The sequence below is a fragment of the Trachurus japonicus genome, chromosome 19 (genome assembly GCF_045865225.1).
Source record: "Trachurus japonicus isolate A0001 chromosome 19, Traja_1.0".
Lineage (NCBI taxonomy): Eukaryota > Metazoa > Chordata > Actinopteri > Carangiformes > Carangidae > Trachurus > Trachurus japonicus.
In genome coordinates this window covers 24795139-24816244 of record NC_140925.1, presented here as the reverse complement: position 1 = coordinate 24816244, position 21106 = coordinate 24795139, and the positions used below count along the sequence as shown (strand labels likewise).

The following is a 21106-nucleotide window of genomic DNA, read 5'->3' as shown; positions in this document are numbered from 1 at the left end:
CTCAGAGTCAGGGACGATATGAGGATAGGCTACATGTAGGCGTTTGATCTGTCAGTGGGAAATAAAGAGGGCATTGTGCTATTTGAATGTTTCCTCAATTGAGTCCTTGGGCTGTTGGAGGTGACGAGGGTGAAAGTTCACTACAGTCTGGGAACAGAAGTCCAGTGTTTCGTGACTTTTCCACAACCCACTGAACTCAACAGAGCAGTCAATGTGGGACTGAAGAAAAGAAAAGCAGTTAGAGACAAATGCTATAAAGAGGAGGTCTTGAATGGCTCTCATCCTATTTCCCAGGCCACACAATTACAGAATTAATATTTTAGGCTGTTTATTTTTAACCATATGGGATAAACCCGTCCTCTTTTCTTCGGTTAATGTCATTATTATGCCAAAGGAGGGGAAGAAAGGAGGCAGCATCTGAATGAATGAGGCAGGTGCATTTGCACAGAGCTCATGAATAGCGGCTTGCCATTAGCCATGCACGACTCCGAAGCGCGCATAAATAATAGCTGGCACTGCTGATAAAAAAGCGCACCTTAGGGCCTCTCCCCCCTCCTCCTCCTTTCTCTCCCTCTCTGCTCCTCTCTTTCTCCCCTTCTCTTTCTCTCTCTCACGGGAATTTACGCTTTTTTTGTTTTGTTTATCCTTTCACGGCCGCAGCATTGAGACAACTTCTTTGTAAGCAGCAGACTAATTAGAAAATAGCCCGATTTGTTTTATAACTCGTGTGTTTTTATGTATTTGGGAGCTTGAGATAATTCCTTTTCATGACAAAAAAAATCTGTGACTGTTTTCTCTCTGTCCTGCATTTGTAATCCTGCGCCTTGCAGAACGAATCCGCTGGACTGGTGCCTTCCTATTGAGACGCAAGAAGCATAGACACAAGACTGCATCCGAGCGCCACCACACCAGCTTCTGTCATCAAAACAATCAAGACTTCAGAAAGAAAGAAAAAATCATTGCAAAGATTGCTTGTCCTTTTTTTTCTCGAAGTTGTATTCTCCAGGAGAGATAATAGTTGTCGTTCGGGACAGAAGGAATGGGATACCCGGGCAGAGCACTCAGAGGATGGAGAGGATGGAAAGGATGGACGGTCCTGGTGTGGGTGGCCGGTGTCAGCTTGCTTTTAGCGGACGGACGGAGAGTGAGGCAGCCCAGATGTCCCGCTGGATGTATCTGCACCAAAGACAATGCTCTGTGTGAGAATGTCCGATCCGTGCCTCACACTTTCCCCTCCGACGTCGTCTCACTGTAAGTGGTCCACCAGCTGAATAATGAAAGACTCGTTGGCTTATCACAAACAGTCAGGAAAGCTTGTGGCACAGTGAGTGTACCCAGGTCTCATCTTTATTACGCTTCACCTTGATATATCTTCTTTCCCCTGTTCAGGTCTTTTGTCAAGTCTGGATTTCATGAAATCACTGGGGCAAGCTTTGTCCACACGCCTGCCCTACAACTGCTGTGAGTCTATCTATCTATCTATCTATCTATCTATCTATCTATCTATCTATCTATCTATCTATCTATCTATCTATCTATCTGTTTGTCTGTCTGTCTGTCTGTCTGTTTGTTTGTCTGTCTATCATGGTCTCCCCAGGGGACCTGCACATATGCAGATTTAAAGAGATTCTCTATAATGGTGTCAGGATTATGCAATAGACCACATGGCTACAGCAACTAACAGCAGGGACTGTGCATGTGTGTGTGTGTGTGTGTGTGTGTGTGTGTGTGTGTGTGTGTGTGTGTGTGTGTGTGTGTGTGTGTGTGTGTGTGTGTGTGTGTGTGTGTGTGTGTGTGCGCGTGTGTGCAGACAGAGAGACAGAGATAAGAAATGAGCATGTTCATATCAAAATAAAATAAAAAAGAGGGAAAATTGGCTTCCAAAAACAAAGCCCTAACTAACTGTATATAGTTTGTCCTGATATAAAATGCACGATTGGATGCATTTTTTTTGTTTCTGTTTTTTTTCCCTTAGTGTTGGAGTATATTGGGCAATTTGTTATTGCAAATTCACAAATCAACAGTAAGGTCACCCTTAACTGTATTCTCCGATCACGCTTTTTTCAGTTCACTGCACATGACAGCACGCTGTCACTGAGCATCATCTTGTCTTGGCAAAACATTTTTCTTGGCATCGCTCCCTCCATATGACATTAAATCAGTCTGGATGTGTGAGAACTCTCAAGGGTAGGAGGAGGTGCCAATGCATCGATGCCAAGAGACAGAACAGGTTGGTGACCAGAAAGAGGGTAAATTTACGTAACTGGCGAAAGTATGTAAGAGGTACTGTGCTCTCTATCATTATTTACTGTCAAGGTGACCTGGAGTGTCTTAACCTCCATTCAAGCACTGCTAAATCAATGGGGCTCCTCTGTGGACTGTCACTTGGAATTATGAGGTCTTAACTTCTATTTAAAGGGCGTTTTGTGGTTGAAATATTATATGTTTTGAAATACCAATGAGATTATTTTTTATTTTCAGAGTAGATTCACTAAATAGAGGTGAAACTTTTCCACAGACCTTAGAGTACACGTAGAGGAAGTGAAAAGCACAATATGCTACTGTTGTTGTTGAACATTATTCTTACATTACTGGTTCAAAGGGTTAGTCAAAAACATGTGGGAGGCGGCAGCCATCTCTCTGTAATTCCTTTCATGAAAAAAACATGTAGGAGTCAGTCGCCATTTCCTTGTTTTTTTTGTTGTTTTTTCCAGTTCCTTCACCTTTTTACCACACACCATGGGCAGAAGTATTGAATAACTTTGTTGTTCTTTGCTCTAAATCTACCTCAACATAATTTTCATTACAAAATCAGCAAAATTCGGCAAACCCCAAATTTTACCCCATCCTATCAGCTCATTGTTGATGTTTTGAAGCTTAGCCTAGTTCACCCTCTGTGTATAGTAAGTATATTTTTGAAACACCAACAGAGACAACTGACTGAAGTGAGTTATGGAGTGTGCTTGGAGACTATAACAAAGAGTGTACAGGAACTTTAAGTTACGTCCTTGTCCTTTGTTTTTTTTTTCTTTGCTCTTCTTAGGTTGTTCACAGCAAACTCCTTTGACCTCATTGATGAAGATGCATTCCTCGGTCTACCACACCTTGAATATTTGTAAGTAGCTTGCAATAGAGATGTATTTAGTAGCTTTGTATAGTTATTACATATTCTGTATGATAAAGTACATTTGTTTGGTTGAGTGTCATAAAATACACAGGCATAAAAAGCACAATTCACTGATTATATGACTCACCTAATCCTCAACACCACTCTGAAATACTGTGCAATATGCAATACTGGCATTTTAAAGCTCCATGTTTCACCCACATTAGTCCATGGGCCAGTCAGTACCACTCAAGGTGGCAAAGGTTACTTATAATTTTTGAAAACATCCATGTCTGTAAGGGGTTATCAGCTGTTGAAGTTAACCTTCCACCTTGAGTGGTACCGGCAAGTGAAAATTTGGCCTCTGCTCTGGCCCATGGAGTAATAATGTTGTCTTATTAGGGTAGGATAACGTACGTCTTTATGATTTTGATTACTCCATGAAGCTAACGGGCGTTGTGTAATTCCCAGCCTAACTGAGTCTGACATCAATCAGAGCAGACATCTAATTAGCCACAATAATTGGAAACAACTGTTTAGCTGCACGGGGCCTTTAAAGTATAATTCATTTTGACATTCATTCCAGTATGAGTGTGTTGGATACAGTTAGTATACAGTGTAATATGCAATGAGGACAGAGCTCAGGTTTTCTATACAAAATTGTTACACAAGAGCAAGGAGGGGAGACTTGCAGACAGTGGTATAGGATTTCAGGTATGAGATGACTTACATGGGGATAATCTGTCTTAATTTATCAAAATGTTTCTCATTCACAGATTTATTGAAAATAACAAAATTGAATCAATATCTCCATTTGCATTCCGGGGGCTGAAAGCACTGATACATCTGTAAGTATTTTGTTTCTGTGGTTACTATGTTTTGACATTTACCACTAAGTACAGTAACACTGATTCTACTTTTTCATCTTTTGTTATGATTTTAACCCCATATCGTTCGCTCTTTGCATCAACTGCTTTTACGGTACATTTTACAATTCCATCAACTCTCTGGAGGCACTGTGGTAACAGATAATAGGATACTGGTATTTTATGGTATTCCAACATAAAATCTGCCCTATTAGCCATTTTCTCTCAGTGTATGACTGTGTTACTGTCTGTGCAAAGTAGGCACAAGCACTGCTGCCAGTGGAGATGTCCAAGGTTACCGGCTCAAGGTATCAGCTGGATCAGGTTGCTGAAAGGCAGATCGTGATCACCACTGACTTAGTGGACCAGCATCGTTATTGTTCACATATTTATGGCAGGAAAAAAGAATGATTCTGTGAAATTAGCTTATAGCTTCAATTTTGTGTAGATATTGGAATCAATATTGGAAGTAATGGTTATGGTTTATAATTCCTCACAAACAAGTTTTAAAAACACCCCTGTAGGCTATTGCTGTATCCATTGTGGCGATGACAAATATATGTAGGCTATTGTTTTATAAAGATATTTGTAAAATAGTGTCCCTTGGTAATATAATTAACAAAATTGTAATATGGGAAGAAGCCATACAATATTATTTGATTTTTTTGTAAACACCAGCTCACTTCCCTGAACTGCAAAGCAGAACTAAAGATAGTGGAGAATGTCTTCGACCTGTAGGTCAAGGCCAAATATAACTGTACAGTAACTTTAGACCAAGTGGCTCATAATCTGACCCTGAGTCTGTGACAGGTTTGTACCTTACACATTTTGGGGTCAGGGTGGTGCAGCCTAATGCTTGCATACTGTATGTGTGTCCCTCACCATGACCCTATGTGTGGATGGATGGATTAGTGACTTTCAACTCTGCATCTTATTTTCATGTTTAGGAATTAATATAAAGAACAGCAGAGGAAAGCACTTAAATGTGAGGAGGTTAATAGTTTGTCCGGATTATTCAGACATGGTTTCGGCAAGAGAACTAAAGCTGCAAATGTCAGTTTTATTTAAAGTATCAGTGGTTCAGATTCCCCTCAGATATATCACACTATCTGTGGAAGACAGAAAACTGTTGCTGTTCCTGTTAAACACTGTAAATCAATATCATTTGAATAGACAAAATGCTGTTACTGTCCCCTCTGTTGCTGTGGATACCTTCATTGGGTTTAGAAGAAATTAAACAAATATTTATTGCATTAAAATGACATATGAATAAATGATCAGAGGATGTTTTGAATGCATCACATACAGCATATACATTATTAAAGGGTACAGACTGCTCAAATACTGTCCACTCTGCTCTACCCCTCAACCCCCCCTTCGCCCCCCACCCACCCATGTGTTTAGAGAGCACATTCTTGCACAAACTCCAACTAAAAGTGGCCTTTCCCCCTGGTAAACCGACTCTCAAATAAATAATGCAGCATCCATGAATTACGCTGACATTCTGCTGCATTCATGGCTCTTTCTGGTTTTTGCAGTTCAGTCTCTGCTCTATGCTCACAAATGAAAAGTGTCTGGAGGGCCTGTGTTTGTTAGTCGGTCTTAACTGGCTGCCGAAGATGCTGTATCTTCCACTTGACAGCCTCTGTGAAGGGTAGCACTGTTTAAGTTGGTCAAAAGCATAGAGCAGTAATACTGTTTTTCAGTGTGAGGAGTGACCACTATTAAGAGAGTGAAATATAACCCTGTACAGCTTCACATAATGGCCACATTGTACAAAGAACAGCATGTCACCCTTCTCTAACAAACGAAATTCCCTCCCTGCACTCCATGTAATTACTCTCCCCTAATTAATTAATCACTAAGTCTTTTATCCCCTTTCATTGCACTGTGTAGCTTTTCAAACACCTGGTAGCTACATGATTGTGCTAAGTCACAGCAACATTGTCGGGGGGATTCGGATTTCGACCTTACACTGGCTCGCTTGTAATTTTGTTAGTAATTTGTTTATTCTATTCTGTAATGCAACATAATGTCTCAGTGTGTCTGTCTGTGGAGAGACAGTCTGCCTCTAATTCACTTACTTTGTGTTGTGATTTTGTTTTTGTCGATTAGGAGTCTGGCTTACAACAATCTTGAGACGCTGCCCAAGGATGTCTTCAAGGGTATGGACGCTCTGACAAAAGTGTGAGTGCACTTGGTATATCAGAGATAGTAGATTCTCAATAATTCATCTTGAAATGCATACATATACTTAACATGGTGTTTACATGAAAAGAAGTAATCGTCCTGTGGAAAGCATCCAACTTGTTTTGATTCAATTTCTATCACTTATTTTTCCTCTACTGCATGCTAGCCTCAGCTCTGCCACATCACTAGAAGAAGTAGCGCTGGTCAAAGCACATACTATAATCTCTTATCATTGTCAACAATGGCTTAAACTCTCAGCCAAGTAAACAGCTGCTAATGTTAACATTAGATATGTAGCAATAGCAACAAAAAAAACAAAACACAATGAAATCTTGATGGTTGAAAAGGGAAATGGAAGGAACCCCCACTCTAAACAGGGGAGACAGAGAGAGAGTTGTAGAAAAGGACAATCATTTGCCAGCGAATAATTCTGTAAATGTTGGCTCACTTGAAAATCCAATCAACAAAGTGGCGGAAAGAAAGAAAAGAACAGATTGGAGAGGAGAGATTAGGATGCTTGAATGTCAGAGTAAATAGAAAAACAAGTCAATAGCAGAGACACAAATTGGTTGCTGGCTTTAGTTGCACAGCCACAATCAGCTGGAATAATGCAGGATGCAATGTGTGTGCAAGGTCAACAGCAATCCAGACTGAGAGTGGGCAACAGAGCCCACTTGTTGTTGTGCTGTCATCGGCTTGAAACTCAAGTGCAGCCAAGAAAAGGAGAGACACAGGAAGCAGGAAACAAATACCTATTTAGAATATGCTTCAAAATGGCATATTAATGATGTTAATATCACATTTATACGTTGATTAACGTTCCCTGGATTCATGCCTGCGTGTAGGGATCTGCGAGGCAACAACCTTGTGTGTGACTGCAAGCTCAAGTGGCTGGTGGAGTGGATGCACCAGACTAATGCCACCCTGGATCAGATCTACTGCAGCGGCCCACCCATTCACCAGGGGAAGAAGATCAATGACCTGCTGCCACACTCTTTTGACTGCATCACAGCAGGTATCATCTTCCTGCATCTGCCCCCTCCTTTCATAGAAAATACATCAACAATAGCTCTCAGTTGCCAGTTGACTCCCTCAGCCTTTTCTTCCGTCTCCTTCCTGTCCTGTCCTGATAAAGCTGAAATGCATAGAAGCACTCTTTCTTTCTGTGCATGGAGGAGGTCATCAAGATGAAAGATGACAGAAAGGACAGAATTCATTGCCATATCGTTCTTTTCAGAGTTCGCCTCCTATCAGTCACTGAAGTTCGAGTCCATTTCAGTGGAGACCTTCACCTTTGGTAAAGATCAGTATGTTGTCTTCCCCCAACCCTTTGCCGGGACGTGCAGTTTCCTGGAATGGGACCATGTTGAGATGACCTTCAGAACCTATGACACCATTGAAAGTGAGTTCAAAAACAAAGATAGATCAGTGATGTGTCATTTTTGACTGGGGCAGAAATGACCAGATAATAGGAACCACATTAAAGCGATAGTTCACCCAAAATTCAAATTTCACTCATTATCTACTCACCCTCATGTCGACTAAGAGCTGTAAGAATTTTCAGAGTCCTCCATGCCTTCTCTGAGTTACGGGGGGGTCCGCGCAGCAGTATTTGTCCATATAATTGTTGTCAATGGATACCAACTTTCTTCGTCCAAAAAGACACACCAAAAAACATCCAATACAGTACCTCCATACTGCTTGTCTGTAATGTCCCTCTTGTATTGAAGCCCTGACATGAGAAATTGTTCCTCCGGTCAGTGCAAATCAGGAACAATTCGGAACAATTTCTCATGTTGGGGCTTCAATACAAGAGGGACATTACAGACGAGCAGTATGGAGGTATTTGGATGTTTTTTGGTGTGTCTTTTTGGATGAAGAAAGTTGGTATCCATTGACAACCATTATATGGACAAAAACTGCTGCACGGACCCCCCGTAACTCAGAGAAGGCACGGAGGACTCTGAAAATTCTCACAGCTCTTAGTCGACATGAGGGTGAGTAGATAATGAGTGAAATTTGAATTTTGGGTGAACTATCCCTTTAATTGTATTGCGTCAGTGTGGTTAAGTACTATTTAGGGATATAATATACATTTGTTATATGCTTCCCTAGTATGATAATGATTACCTTAATGTTTCTCTTTGTTTTCCTGTTCAGGCACCTCCACTGTGGTCTGCAAACCCATGGTGATCGACAACCACCTCTTTGTCATCGTGGCCCAGTTGTTCGGGGGTTCACACATTTACAAACGTGACATCTCCGCCAACAAATTCATCAAGATCCAGGACATTGATATCCTGAAGATTCGCAAACCCAACGACATAGAGACGTTCATGATTGATGGGGAGTCTTTCTTTGTCATCGCCGACAGCTCTAAGGTTGACTGTTTTTTTCCCCCTTGTTTAGTATTCATAAGTAATTATTGATCAGAGCATAAACAGATCTGTTGATGACAGATCACTTAAATGCATGGCACAGTATGATCTAACCTTTCAATAAAGGTGACCTTCGCTGACATTCGACATTTGTTCTTCTTTTAGGCTGGCTCCACAACAGTGTACAAATGGAACGGCAATGGCTTTTACTCCCATCAGTCACTCCACCCTTGGTTCCGGGACACAGATGTTGAATATTTGGAGATCTCCAACAAACCCCACCTGATCTTGTCCAGCAGTTCCCAGAGGCCTGTAGTCTATCAGTGGAACAGGGGTCAGAAACAGTTTGACCGTCGCACGGACATACCAGATATGGAGGACGTCTTTGCTGTCAAACACTTTCAAGTCAATGGTGAGAGCTCCAGCTTGAATAGCAATGTATGTAGCTACACACACCATAAGTACACAAAAAAATGCAACCACATGAACTGATGAACAAAAGAGGCTGCAAGGACTCTATTATCATATTTTAAGACCATATCAATATACGTATATATATATATATATATATATATATATATATATATATATACACTGTATATATATAATGGCTATCACCAATACCAGTTTACCATGCCTGTCGACATAAGCTGTATGTGAACTCTAGTCTAGACCTGTATTCACCTTTTAGTGCTATGAATCCAAACAGTCTGGGGTGTGTCACATGATTAAGACTGGACTTTGATTTTCATAAATTACACTAGTTCCTCATCACTCCACATGTCACCTAAGGGTGGTAATGTTACTGTCTGCTGCCATACAGTCTGTCCATAAATCAATATTGTGTTCTTTCTATAGGGATAGCTCATTTGTTAGTGACACTTTGTTAAGTAGCTGTTGACTGTGAGCTACGCATTATTTTGGACAGTAAACTGTTTTTTGGGAAGCAGCTGAATGTGTAAACTAAATGGCCCCTTGAATTTTTGTCCTTTTCCTAGGTGATCTGTTTATATGCTTAACAAGATTCATTGGGGACTCCAAGGTGATGCGCTGGGACGGTGCCATGTTCAAGGAGGTCCAGACATTTCCCTCCCGTGGATCCATGGTGTTCCAGCCTGTCTCTGTCGGCAAGTGGCAGTATGCCATCTTGGGCAGCGATTATTCTCTGACACAGGTCTACCAGTGGGACACCAAGAGGGGGCAGTTTGTGCCATCTCAGGAGCTGAATATCCAGGCGCCTCGAGCATTTTCTCTAATCTCCATTGACGACCGGGTGTTCCTGCTCGCATCCAGCTTCAAGGGAAAAACTCAGATATATGAGCACCTCATGATTGATTTGAGCAATTAAACCCATTCGTCAAATCAAGACAAATTATGTTAACTACCATTCAAATGCTGAGCTCAGTGGATATGTTTAACTTGTTGCTCAAATTTGAATCAGCCAGCAAATTCCCACCTACATTTGAACAAAGGGAAAGTTTAAGCAAAGGCTCAAACTATCTAGATAAATGTTTCAAGTACAATTCAGGACCTTTAGGTTCGGCTAAGTAAAGTGATTGAAAATCTTACATTGGTTAGAATAAGTGAGTTTATTTCTGACATATTCTATACAGTCTCTTATAGCTAATGTTTCGTAACCTGCTGAAACTACTTAATTTTGGTAAAGTCCTTGTATTTTCATTCTGATTCCTTCCTATTAGGAATGCCTTATTCTCCATTTGACAAACTCAGAGTGCGAACTGACTATCTTTTAGGAAAGAATAAACACATTTTTTGTCTTTTCTGTAGGCTTACAGCACTGTGACATACAGCATATATATTTTTTTGTCTTCAACTCTACGTATAGTTGTTTATATCTCTCTTGTAGTGGTTTAATAGGAAAAGTTTAGGAAGTTTGTAGTGCTGAGGAATGTGTAACAACTACATATACTGAAATATTTTGAGAAAAGGAGGCAAAATACATCCAGGTTGACGTGTGGTTGTATCAAAAAAAAACAATATGGACACGAGAGACAATTTTCCTTTTGTCCTATTTGATTATTCAGGAAAAATAAGTTTTGTTACAGAGCTAAGAGCTAATGACACTCTCATATGAAGTCTAGTTCATCAGACACCTTGTAGAAGATGGACAATCTCACAAATGTTGAAAGTGTAATCTAATCTAAGTATGATGATAACATAACAGCCACATAATAGTAATGTTAGTGATGTTTGCAAAATGCAGATTGTAGTTGGACAACATGGTAGTTGGTTAGCCTGTGCTCCATCGGTAATTACTTTACACTTTAAGAATTTACTTAAAAGTCATATATGAAATGAAGAATCCACTAAACATTGTGAGAAACTGGGGGGTAAAAACATCTCAGTTCCGTCCACTCTCGAAAAAGCAAGATTGTATGCAGGATGCAGACACTCACAGTGTTGACTCCTGATGAATAACTCGCTAGAAGCATCCCACTGTGTCAACTAGCCCTCTCTCTTTCACTGCACTCTTGCCCCTTTTCTCCCTCACTGACAAAACCATTGTCTTTACTCCACAACTAAAAGCCAACCACTGTGCAGCACCTTCTACCTGTGCTTTCACACGGTCCTCTTATTGTGACACAAAAGAAACAGAATATCTGTAGTGATTTAACAACTTCACTGACAACAACTTGCCAAATATAATGTTTACGTTTTTACAATACTGTATAAAGTACTTTCTATGATGTTGCTTTTGTATGTAGAAGGGACCACACTTAATGTTTTATTTTTCATAGACATAGAATTTAGTGTTGAATTAAAAAAAATAAAAAAAGGAAAAAAACAGGGATCACCTCTTTAAACACTGTGTAACATGCAACTTCTGCAAAACAGTACAGACTTATTTGTGTCAGTCTAGTTAGGATAGAGGATATTAGCTATTCCTATATTAGCTATTCCTTTGTCATTTTGTTCATTGTATTGTATGTACAGTAGTAATAAAATACTAAAATGCTAAATCAGAGGTGTATTTGTTTCATTGTTGTTTGGATTGAGCTTTCTTTTTCTTAGGCCCAAAACCTTTTTTCTCGTGACCTGATGTGTATGATGTATTACAGTTTAGTGCAATGACCACTGTGCACTCTATGTTGTGGGTAACCCATAGTGATGGTAAATAAAAGGAAATGGCCTATGACTTCACAAGAGTGGTGAAGGTAGGCCTAGGTAAGTGCAACAAACTGAATAAAAACAAATATAATACATATAGTGATTCCCACTATTTAATAATTAATACATGATTTTTTGGGGGAAATGTTTACATCATAGGCTAGCTCACAGTTGACAAATAGTTTCCCTAAAACCTTATCATTTTGAATTAAGTCATTTTATTTTATTTTATGTAGGGCCTATAGATGATGGTTAAAAGTATGAGTTCATAATCATATAGCTTACTAAAAACTCGTGTATGTCCATGTGTGTAAAAGGAGATCTGGTTGGTTCAAATCTCCTCTGCCTCCCTCTGCAATAGTCCTAAACGTTGGGTAATGTTTTAGTTGTCCAGCAGAGGTGGATTGGGTTCAGCTCTGCCCCCCTGTGGGTAAAGTAACCACCGCATGGGAGTTTCTATCCGATTCCTACCAAGGTTAGTCATTAACCTTGTCTTCTCAGTTACTCAGGACACCGGAGAAGGAGGACAGTACTCTGATCGAGGCATGCTGCCGCTCAGCCGCCACATCTTACCATGGGCGACTGTAACCACTGCACACACGAGCGGGCTGTATCCGTAGAGGACGACATTACTGTGGTGTTTCACAAAGTTGACAGCCATGGCAAAAATAGCGGCGGCGTCGGCGACCACGACGAGTGTGGCGACGACGACGACGACGAGCAGACGGCGGAGCGAGTCCACTTGCAGAGAAACTGTCATGTGTTGTGTGATTACGGCGAAGATGCTGAGGAGAAAGAGGAAACAAGAGGGAGCCAGGATTCACAGGAAGGCGGCGAGGAGAAAACGATGTGTCCGCCTGCGTTTTGCGTCAGGAGCAAAGCCGCATCATCCCGAGACGGAAGCGCACGTGAAGGTAAAAAGAGTGCACGCACACGTCGCACTCACTTCGTTAAACGGCGTTTAACCATGGATCTATCCATGCGTTTAACCCCGAAGTGATAGATATCCTCACTGTCAGATTAATGTCGACTGCTGGTAAACTTTGTGACAGGCTGAGGATGGAGAAATAAAGTGAGGGTGGTTGACTTCCTACGTAGCCTCACGTTACACAACCGTGTAACGTCACTAGAAATAACAGTGCTGATATCACGTGCATTAACCTAAGTTACAAGTCAAAGGAAAATAAATAAAATCAAAGTGAATTTTAAATGAAAGCACGCACGACTGAACAATTTACCTAAGTTGAGACTGTGTGTCTCCTTTTCTTTAACGCTGGCAAAAATGACGTGTTTTCAAGATTAACGTCACAATTAAAGTGGGTTACACAGTCCAAATATCAAATTATTGCTAATTAGCAAGAATTTGACATTTGGACTACTTTAATTTTAAAAAAACTGATAATGTTGTAGTGTTTTGATCGGTATCTTACAAAGAGTCTAATGCTACCTATATTTCTGTATCCCTGTTAATAATGACAATATGACATATTGTGACAGTTACAGTGTTTATGCTAGCTCGGTTGCTAAATTGGTAGCCTCCTGCAGTCTGCTATAAACCAGCTTAGCATTTGCATCATCCTTAAGAGGATGGATGACTGGATGACTGTGCACTTTTACAGCACCAGCTAGGGCACTCCTACACCATTTTGCATATTAAACTTAATGTATAAGAGTTGTTTAGAATTTTAAACATTTCTATCTACATGGCTACACTGTTGATCCGAACATCTTGTGCCTGACTATTCCAGTTATGTAAGTTTGCCCATCAACAAAAATGGTGTAAGGGTTTTTTCCACTGTGTAACCCTTACAAGGAAGAATACGTAGCTTTTATTTAGAAACACACCAGGAAGTGAGAAATGCAGAAGCAAATTCATCCCCCTCTAATATCAATATTGCTAAAGTTATATTTTATACCAGTAAAAAAAAAAAGCCGTGATAATGTGAAAAAAGAAAGACACCATTAGAAAAGTGTATTTCTTGCTCGAAAAGTGCAAGAAAAGTGTATTCTCGCTCAAAGTAATAATGATCAGTAAAGTAACACTCTATTGTTAAATGTCGGTGTGCTGAGGAAACCTTGAATACCAAAGATTATTATATGTAAATAAATCTGATAGCAGTACATTGATATGACATCTTAATGCTACAGAGGATGAAGATTCAGCTCTTTGACTTGCGTGACCTCAGGTTGAAATTTAATCTCTGCGAGCACATCAGTTTATTGTTCCACAGGCAGGGTTTGCAAACACTACACCACTGTCTTTTCTAGGTCCTATTGTTCCTTTTTTTTTTTTTTCACCTAATTTTCACCCAGTAACATACTCTCCATCCTGCGGTGACTGCACCAACATAAGTGCAACAAAACAAGCTGTGTTTTTATAAATTAAGTGTAGAGCAGTGATAATCCCTTTTAGGGCCTCTGACTTCTTACTAAACCTTTGTACTTGTTTTTGCCGCCACCCTCGCTACCTGCTTTGACTCTGTCTTCCTTTTCTCTCTTTTTCACAGAAAAACCAAAGGGATGTCCAGGTCTTGGTTTGTTCTATGCTTTATTGTCCACAGTTTTCTTCTCCATCATTGCCGTTTTGGTGAAAACCATCCAGGGATTGCACGCCATAGAAATCAGCGCCATTCGCTGCTTCTTCCAGATGCTCTTTGTTATACCATTGCTCATCTACCATAAGTAAGCATGACGGAGAAACTCAAACATTTAGATTGTATTAACTCGGTGAGATATATACCTGCCAGCAGTTTATCGCTTTCACTTTGTAAGCAAACATCCCATTGTAACATGCAGTCACTCACTACTGTGACCAGTTTAAATTTGTTGATGATAAATAGACTATGCAAGGGTTTTAAACAAGTATTATATTACATATACTGTATATTGACATTTTGCCATGACAACAACATCTCAGAAATTACAAGAAATTAAAACTGTGAAATTACATTTTGACCCTACAAATTAAAATTTAACGAAATTCCCGAAAACTAGCACTAGTACTGCTATTCATTCATCTACCTATTCATCAATCCATTCATTCATCCTCTGCATTCTTCTTCATTTTATCATTAAATCGTCCACAACAAAATTGCCCCCCTCCTCTTTTCAGCCCTATCCATGCATCCACCCATTTATCACTGTCATTTCCTCACAACCTAAATGTATCCGTTTGTCTGCTCAACCATCCGGTCATTTGCCATCACTCAAATTACTTTGCTGCTCAGTTTTTCCTCATCCATCCATCCGTCTATCCTGTTTTTTTCTGTTTATTGCTTACTTAGTCAGTCAGTCTAGTCATCCATCCATCCATCCATCCATCCACTCATCCGTTCATCCATCATCCTCATATCTCTGCTCCTCCAGGACAGGTTTCCTTGGTCCTCGAGACAAACGTATATTTTTGGTACTTCGGGGTTTCATTGGTTCCAATGCCATGATCCTGCTCTTCTATGCTGTTCAGCAGATGCCATTAGCAGATGCCACCGTCATCATGTTCAGGTGAGAGCTATAGTAGTAAGGACTTGATGTGATAGTGATAGTGGATTAGTAGAGATTATACTAACACTACAATAAGATTATATCCTCGCTGAATTGTTCAGTTTTTGTTAATCTCTCTTTCATTGTTATTCTTCCCTCCTCATCTCTTAATTATGATTTGCCAGCATTTTCCTCATTCCACTTAATTATCTGTCCTGCATTCTCTTAATACATTAAGTAGAGGAAAGTGAATTCAAATACAGCTGTATACCTCATTTAAATAGCATTCTTTCACCACTTTTCTTTCAATTTCCCTCTATCCTTTCTTTATCTAACTGTACCCACACATCTATTAAATTTTCTCTATCACCTTTTCTTTCTAATAACCCCCCCACCACCATCCTCTGCCTCCTCAGTAATCCAGTCTTTACCTCGCTCCTGGCTTGGATCTTCCTAAAGGAGAGATGTACAATCTGGGACTGTGTCTTTACTGTTTTTACCATCACTGGAGTCATCCTTATCGCACGACCACCATTCCTCTTTGGCGATCATCTACGTGGCATTGAGGGCGACTACGCCAACCACATCAAGGGGACTATTGCTGCGTTTGCAGGTAATACAATTGATGGACTTGCATTTATAAAGTAATTGAGATAGACAGACACACAGGCATTCAGGATGAAGTGTAGGTTTTACAAATTTTGCTCAGACTCCCAGTATGCCAGTCCTTCATTTTAACCACTTAACCCAGTAGGGATTACCATGGCAACCAGGGGAATCCAGTTAAGTACAGCTATGTCCCAAGGCACATCCAGGTCAACTGGGAGATACAGTCCTTCCAATTAATTGTAGTTTTACTCTCAGGGGTCTCCTTCCAGTCACAGTGCTTAGAAAAGCTCCTTTCCATGTGAAGGAGCATTGGTTTTGGTCCTTTTAGATTTATAAGAACCTTACACAATCTCAAAATTGAACTACTATGCTATGGTGTATGAATTTCAACCAGTACAATTTGAGCTTTGCTTTATGGCTAAGCACAATTGGACTTCTCAGTGGGTTGGTCTCAGTCTCATAATCCTTTCTAATAACATTTGTGAATAAACCTGCTGTCACACGTGTGCAAGTGCAACATTGTGCAAATAAAGGCCATCATTTTCTGAAGTGCTCTCCATAGCAGCCACCTGATCAATAGCAGTGTGTGCTTACCTGATTTTCCAGCGGCACCAACTGAACTGAACTTTGTCCCCTCACAACCTGGTTCCTAAACACAGAGACATCCATGAAGCGATATTGCGGCACTGATGGGATGCAGAGGTTATGATACTGCTAGTTTTACTTTAGAGAAGGAAGGTTCAAATATCAGAGGGATTCAAAGCTCTCGTCAACAATACAATAAATACCTGGTTATCTGGTCACAAAAAGAAACCCATTCATTCCAATGAGTTTCAGTCAGAATGTTGTTAATTAACACAAATAATTTCATTATGAGTTCAGTGATAAATGTGTAGTAATGATCCTGCATACATGTTCATTTTCTTGATTCACTCTCTTATTTTTTGGTTTATTCACAGGAGCGATCGCTGCTGCTTTTACATTTGTTATCCTTCGGAAGATGGGGAAGAGCGTACATTACTACCTCTCTGTTTGGTACTATGCTGTTATTGGTTTCATCGAGTGCCTCATCACTGTATCCGTCCTTGGGGAATGGAAAATCCCGTTCTGTGGCCGCGACCGCTGGCTGCTGATGTTGATCGCTGTCCTGGGTATAGCTGGACAGTCCTTCCTGACCAAGGCCCTGCAGATCGAGAAGGCCGGACCCGTGGCCCTGATGAGGACTGTGGACGTGGTGCTGGCGTTCATCTTCCAGTTTCTTTTCTTTAACCGTGCACCGACCATGTGGAGCCTGGGAGGGGCGCTGTGCGTAGTGGCAAGCACTAGTGGAGTAGCAGTTAGGAAGTGGTACACCAGCTCTCGCAAGAGCTGAGCTGTAGACACATCATAGATTTCTTTAGTATTACTATTTATCCTTTTTTTCCACTATCATATGTTGTTGATTCATTCAGTGTTTTACTTGTTATCTACATGCAACCCCGAGGAGGAAGTTAAAGCTATTTAGAGAGTTGAAAGTAGAAACATATTAGAATAATCTAGTGGCAGTCAGTGATGACCTGTGGGTTTTTTTTTGTTTTTCTTTACTCAAATTTGAATTCTGTACATCTATACATGCTGACACCCGAGAGTCAACTTGTACAATTTATTGTTATGCATTCATATTTTGTGTGAATGAGCATATCTGTGAGGGAAATAGGCAGAAAAACCTGTACAGTATCCTTTACTGCCCCAAGCTGTATCCTTCTCCCTGGAGCCTGTGTAGCAGCTTATTCATGAGCGAGCTCCTTTACTAAAATATGTACAGCATAAATGGGGTGAAAGCTGAATTTCGCCATAACAAAGGCGTGATGTCCTCGGGTCCCATTTGCTTTTTGCTTTAATCTGAAATAGCGAGAGAAAGAGAGAGGTTTAAAATATTGGGACCATTCGTACTGTTTCAAATAACAATAATAGTACTTTAAAAAATATACTGCAATACTTTCTTTTTATTGTGGTATGTGCGAGGCACTATTTAAACACTTAATGCATCTGTGGTGCTGACAATATAACTACGGTAAGATAATTTTGTCAACCATTGTAAGGAAATAATATTATACACACCAAATAAGCATTTGAATACAGTCATTTTGTTGCCAATTTTAGCAAACAAAAAGCATTTGTGTTGAAGATATTGCAAAATAGAAAGGCTGACAATAAAATCCCAAAATGGGGTTTCACAGTTTTTACTTGAATACACAATCATACTATAAGATTCTCTCAGGGATTTTTCACCTTGGCCAAATTAGAATGACACTGAAATCCTGCCCAAACGTTATTCCATAAATGTGATTAATTGTTTTGTTTTTTTAATTATTATTAGATTTTTCTTCCATTTATTATCAGGAAATGGAATATATCCATTGTTATCCAGTGCACAGTTAATGATTTCTTAACAATATCTTTAAAGTGCCTTAAGTGGGAAACCTTTAACCTCCAGCTTTACTTGCTGCTCACTAACCAGCAGCTTGTACAGAGCAGTTTTCAGCTGTCACTGTGCATATGGATTTAAAGTCGTGCTCTTCTGAGAAAAACAACAACTCAGTAACAACTGATTCTTACATGCTTGTATGACAACATCAAAGATGATGTCAAACAGCATTTTTAAAACAAAGCACATAAGATGTGACCCTTTGCTCCTCCAAAGGCTGCACTGATCTCCCCTTCATATCTGCAGGAGTCAAGTCTTATGATGGATAGCACTTAATTTCATTTTAGAGCTAAAGCTTTAGTGCTCTCAACAGTCTAAAGATATATTCTCCTTTTAATGCGACACTTTATATTATAGTAAAGTAATTTTGTTTCCTTAATTCTCTTCAAATATACATTAAGGGGATTGCAGAGATCTATAGAGGCTAAAGTCTCAATAAGGCGGGGCACATGTGATCGTACAGTCATAGCAACACTCCCCTTTCTATGCTGGAGAAAACACTATTTTAAACTGACTTGAGAATTGATTTGGTCTTCATTTTTATATGTAATTTGCTGTGATTTGAAATTCATCTCAACTGTGCACAAACATTATGCAAGAAGAAGTTCAGTCACACTGAGTAGGATTGCACTAATATGATAGTTTATTACCAATACTACAAGTACCAGTTGTTAATGAATGAAAAATGCAACAGCTCTTAAAATTCTAATCCCACCCAATGGCATTTAAGAGCAGAATAAAATGTCGTTAAATTGTTAATTTTGGGTCATTGTAAAACAAGCCCAGGGATATAATTAATTGTTAAAGTGATGAACAGTCAAAGTGTGAAATATAGTAACATCAGCCCACCACTTGTGATTCCAGTGTCATATTTTAGTTTGGAATTCATATTCAAAAAGAAAAAGAAAAAAAAAGAAGGGCACTGTGGCATTTATTAATTATTGTTCATAGTACAGTAGGATGTTACTGTCACTTCAGATGTTCAGAGGTGAGTTTTACAGTATGTTCTTGTTTGGTTTGCTTTAACATTGACTTTTAGTGCTCAAACCTTTTCTTTAGTTGACTTGAATGCTGGTAGTACTGTATACGCACATGTGTTGAATTGCCATCAAATGGTTTGACATTTGTTTCAGGACCTATAAGCCTTACAAACCTACTTAAGATGTTTTTAGGATTTTTTAACCTATGTTTTAATAGTATTTTTACAATTTCTGTAATGTATTACATCAACATATTCTATGAGATGTATATATTTCTGCATAGTGATGAGTAATAATTTGTTTATTATTTTTATTATTATTATTATTATTATTATTCAAGAATAAATTCTATATGAATTTATAACTCATGTTGTCATGTGGTCACTATTATACATCTCCAACATGACTGAAACGTGTGGATAAGACCCAAACTGTGTAGAGGGGCTGTGTGTTCGGCTATGGCGTTACCCCAGCTCTACTAATAACTCAATAGGTGACAATGGTGCAAACCACTGAGTCAGGCAGCTGTTGACAGGAGGGCTCAAATAATAACTGGCTGAGTGGATTGTAGTCATTGTGTGTGTGTGTGTGTGTGTGTGTGTGTGTGTGTGTGTGTGTGTGTGTGTGTGTGTGTGTGTGTGTGTGTGTGTGTGTGTGTGTGTGTGTGTGTGTATATACAACGCAAATTTCTACTATGCCTTTGTTTATTTTGCTTTTACGTGTAAACAACAACGCACAGTTGTGGCACGTGTGTTCATGCAAAACAGCCGTGTTGCCTTGTGTCATTGTGTCACCCATATCTTGCAAAACAAAGGTTTGTACCTTTTGCGTAGAGGGCTGAGCCGTCTGTATACAAAGTGTATTGTAAACCTTCCTCTGGATCCAGGCATGGTTACAGGGTCATTCTTCAGCTGAGCACTGAGCTAAGTGAAGTGTAAAAAAGCAGAACTAGAACAGAGTTGCTCTTTGTTGCACGTAAGAATAACTTGAAAAGATGTTTTGTATTAAAAGAGTTTTCAAACTGCCACCTACAGTTTCAGTAATACCAGCTAGGGCTGGTAGCTGGGCACCAGCTCTTATTGTTACCTGCTTCCACTGGTGAGACCAGCCGCTGCTAAAATTTACCAGTCTTTAGGAACTACTTTTTTGGTTCACAGTTGTTTGCAAAAGAAGTGCTATGCCCATAATTTTTGAAATGTCAAAAATGTCTCTACACAGTGTCTAATATACGTATTTGCAGCAAGATGATTGTTGGTTTACGTGTTACTATTACGTGTTACCTATTGCCATGTTGAAAATTATTTCAAAAACACTTATTTTCTGTAACTCATTCCACAAACATGTGAACGCATTAATAACAAGGCCAGCAATTTCTTTAAAAAAACAATCACCCATGCAATACAGTGTACTCATATTGACATGTGTATATAACAGGTTACAAACTGAAATTATTTAAGTTTTTTCCATATATTATAGTTGGCATGATTCATGATGGCACTTTCCCTATCATCAGTTCTACAGTATTTTCACTTAACTGTTCACACAGTTCATCACAGCAGCAGTCAAGTGTCTCCCTGCACATGTAATCAACCTTTTCTGACAGCAGAGGGCATGATCCACAACAAAAAGGACAATGTCAATTCACCTGATACTCCAGTGGTAAGACATACATTGCCTTTGCTTGGTAGTTTCTGTTGTTGTTGTTGTGCAAGAAGTTGTGGTTTCATGTTTCACAGTCACCAGCTGGACGTTATGTACTTTCTTCTATGGGGGTAACTGTTGATTTTGTAACTAAAAAAAATACCTGGTTAAGCATCACTGAAGGAGGTGTACCGTGAAGTGTGACCTGCTTCAATCCACAGGGAGGAATACAGCAAATGTGTGTTGATATGAACTGAAGC

At 39.6% G+C, this 21106-nt stretch overlaps 2 protein-coding genes across 2 annotated transcripts; both read left to right on the top strand.

Annotated features, from left to right (window-relative positions):
• Window positions 1-816: 816 nt before the first annotated feature.
• lgi1b (leucine-rich, glioma inactivated 1b) lies at window positions 817-11521 on the top strand. The gene is made up of 11 exons (XM_085761276.1): window positions 817-1251; window positions 1390-1461; window positions 3044-3115; window positions 3883-3954; window positions 6088-6159; window positions 7008-7177; window positions 7400-7564; window positions 8323-8543; window positions 8706-8952; window positions 9539-10200; window positions 10274-11521. The coding sequence occupies exons 1-10, from the start codon at window positions 1040-1042 to the stop codon at window positions 9886-9888; spliced, it is 1653 nt and encodes a 550-aa protein (XP_085617402.1). The 5' UTR covers window positions 817-1039; the 3' UTR covers window positions 9889-10200; window positions 10274-11521.
• A 563-nt stretch (window positions 11522-12084) lies between these two features.
• Window positions 12085-17710, top strand: slc35g1 (solute carrier family 35 member G1). Its single transcript, XM_085761290.1, has 5 exons — window positions 12085-12583; window positions 14177-14351; window positions 15036-15170; window positions 15566-15762; window positions 16718-17710. Exons 1-5 carry the CDS (start codon window positions 12244-12246, stop codon window positions 17128-17130), a joined length of 1260 nt encoding a protein of 419 aa, XP_085617416.1. The 5' UTR covers window positions 12085-12243; the 3' UTR covers window positions 17131-17710.
• The last annotated feature ends 3396 nt before the right edge of the window (window positions 17711-21106 follow it).

Excerpts from the sequence above, each read along its gene's own strand:
- lgi1b (XM_085761276.1), top strand. The coding sequence starts at position 1,040 with ATGGGATACCCGGGCAGAGCACTCAGAGGATGGAGAGGATGGAAAGGA. Across the intron at positions 1,462-3,043 it reads ACGCCTGCCCTACAACTGCT|GTTGTTCACAGCAAACTCCT; the intron begins GTGAGTCTATCT and ends TGCTCTTCTTAG. Across the intron at positions 7,178-7,399 it reads TTTTGACTGCATCACAGCAG|AGTTCGCCTCCTATCAGTCA; the intron begins GTATCATCTTCC and ends CGTTCTTTTCAG.
- slc35g1 (XM_085761290.1), top strand. The coding sequence starts at position 12,244 with ATGGGCGACTGTAACCACTGCACACACGAGCGGGCTGTATCCGTAGAG. Across the intron at positions 12,584-14,176 it reads AGACGGAAGCGCACGTGAAG|AAAAACCAAAGGGATGTCCA; the intron begins GTAAAAAGAGTG and ends TCTTTTTCACAG. Across the intron at positions 15,763-16,717 it reads GACTATTGCTGCGTTTGCAG|GAGCGATCGCTGCTGCTTTT; the intron begins GTAATACAATTG and ends GTTTATTCACAG.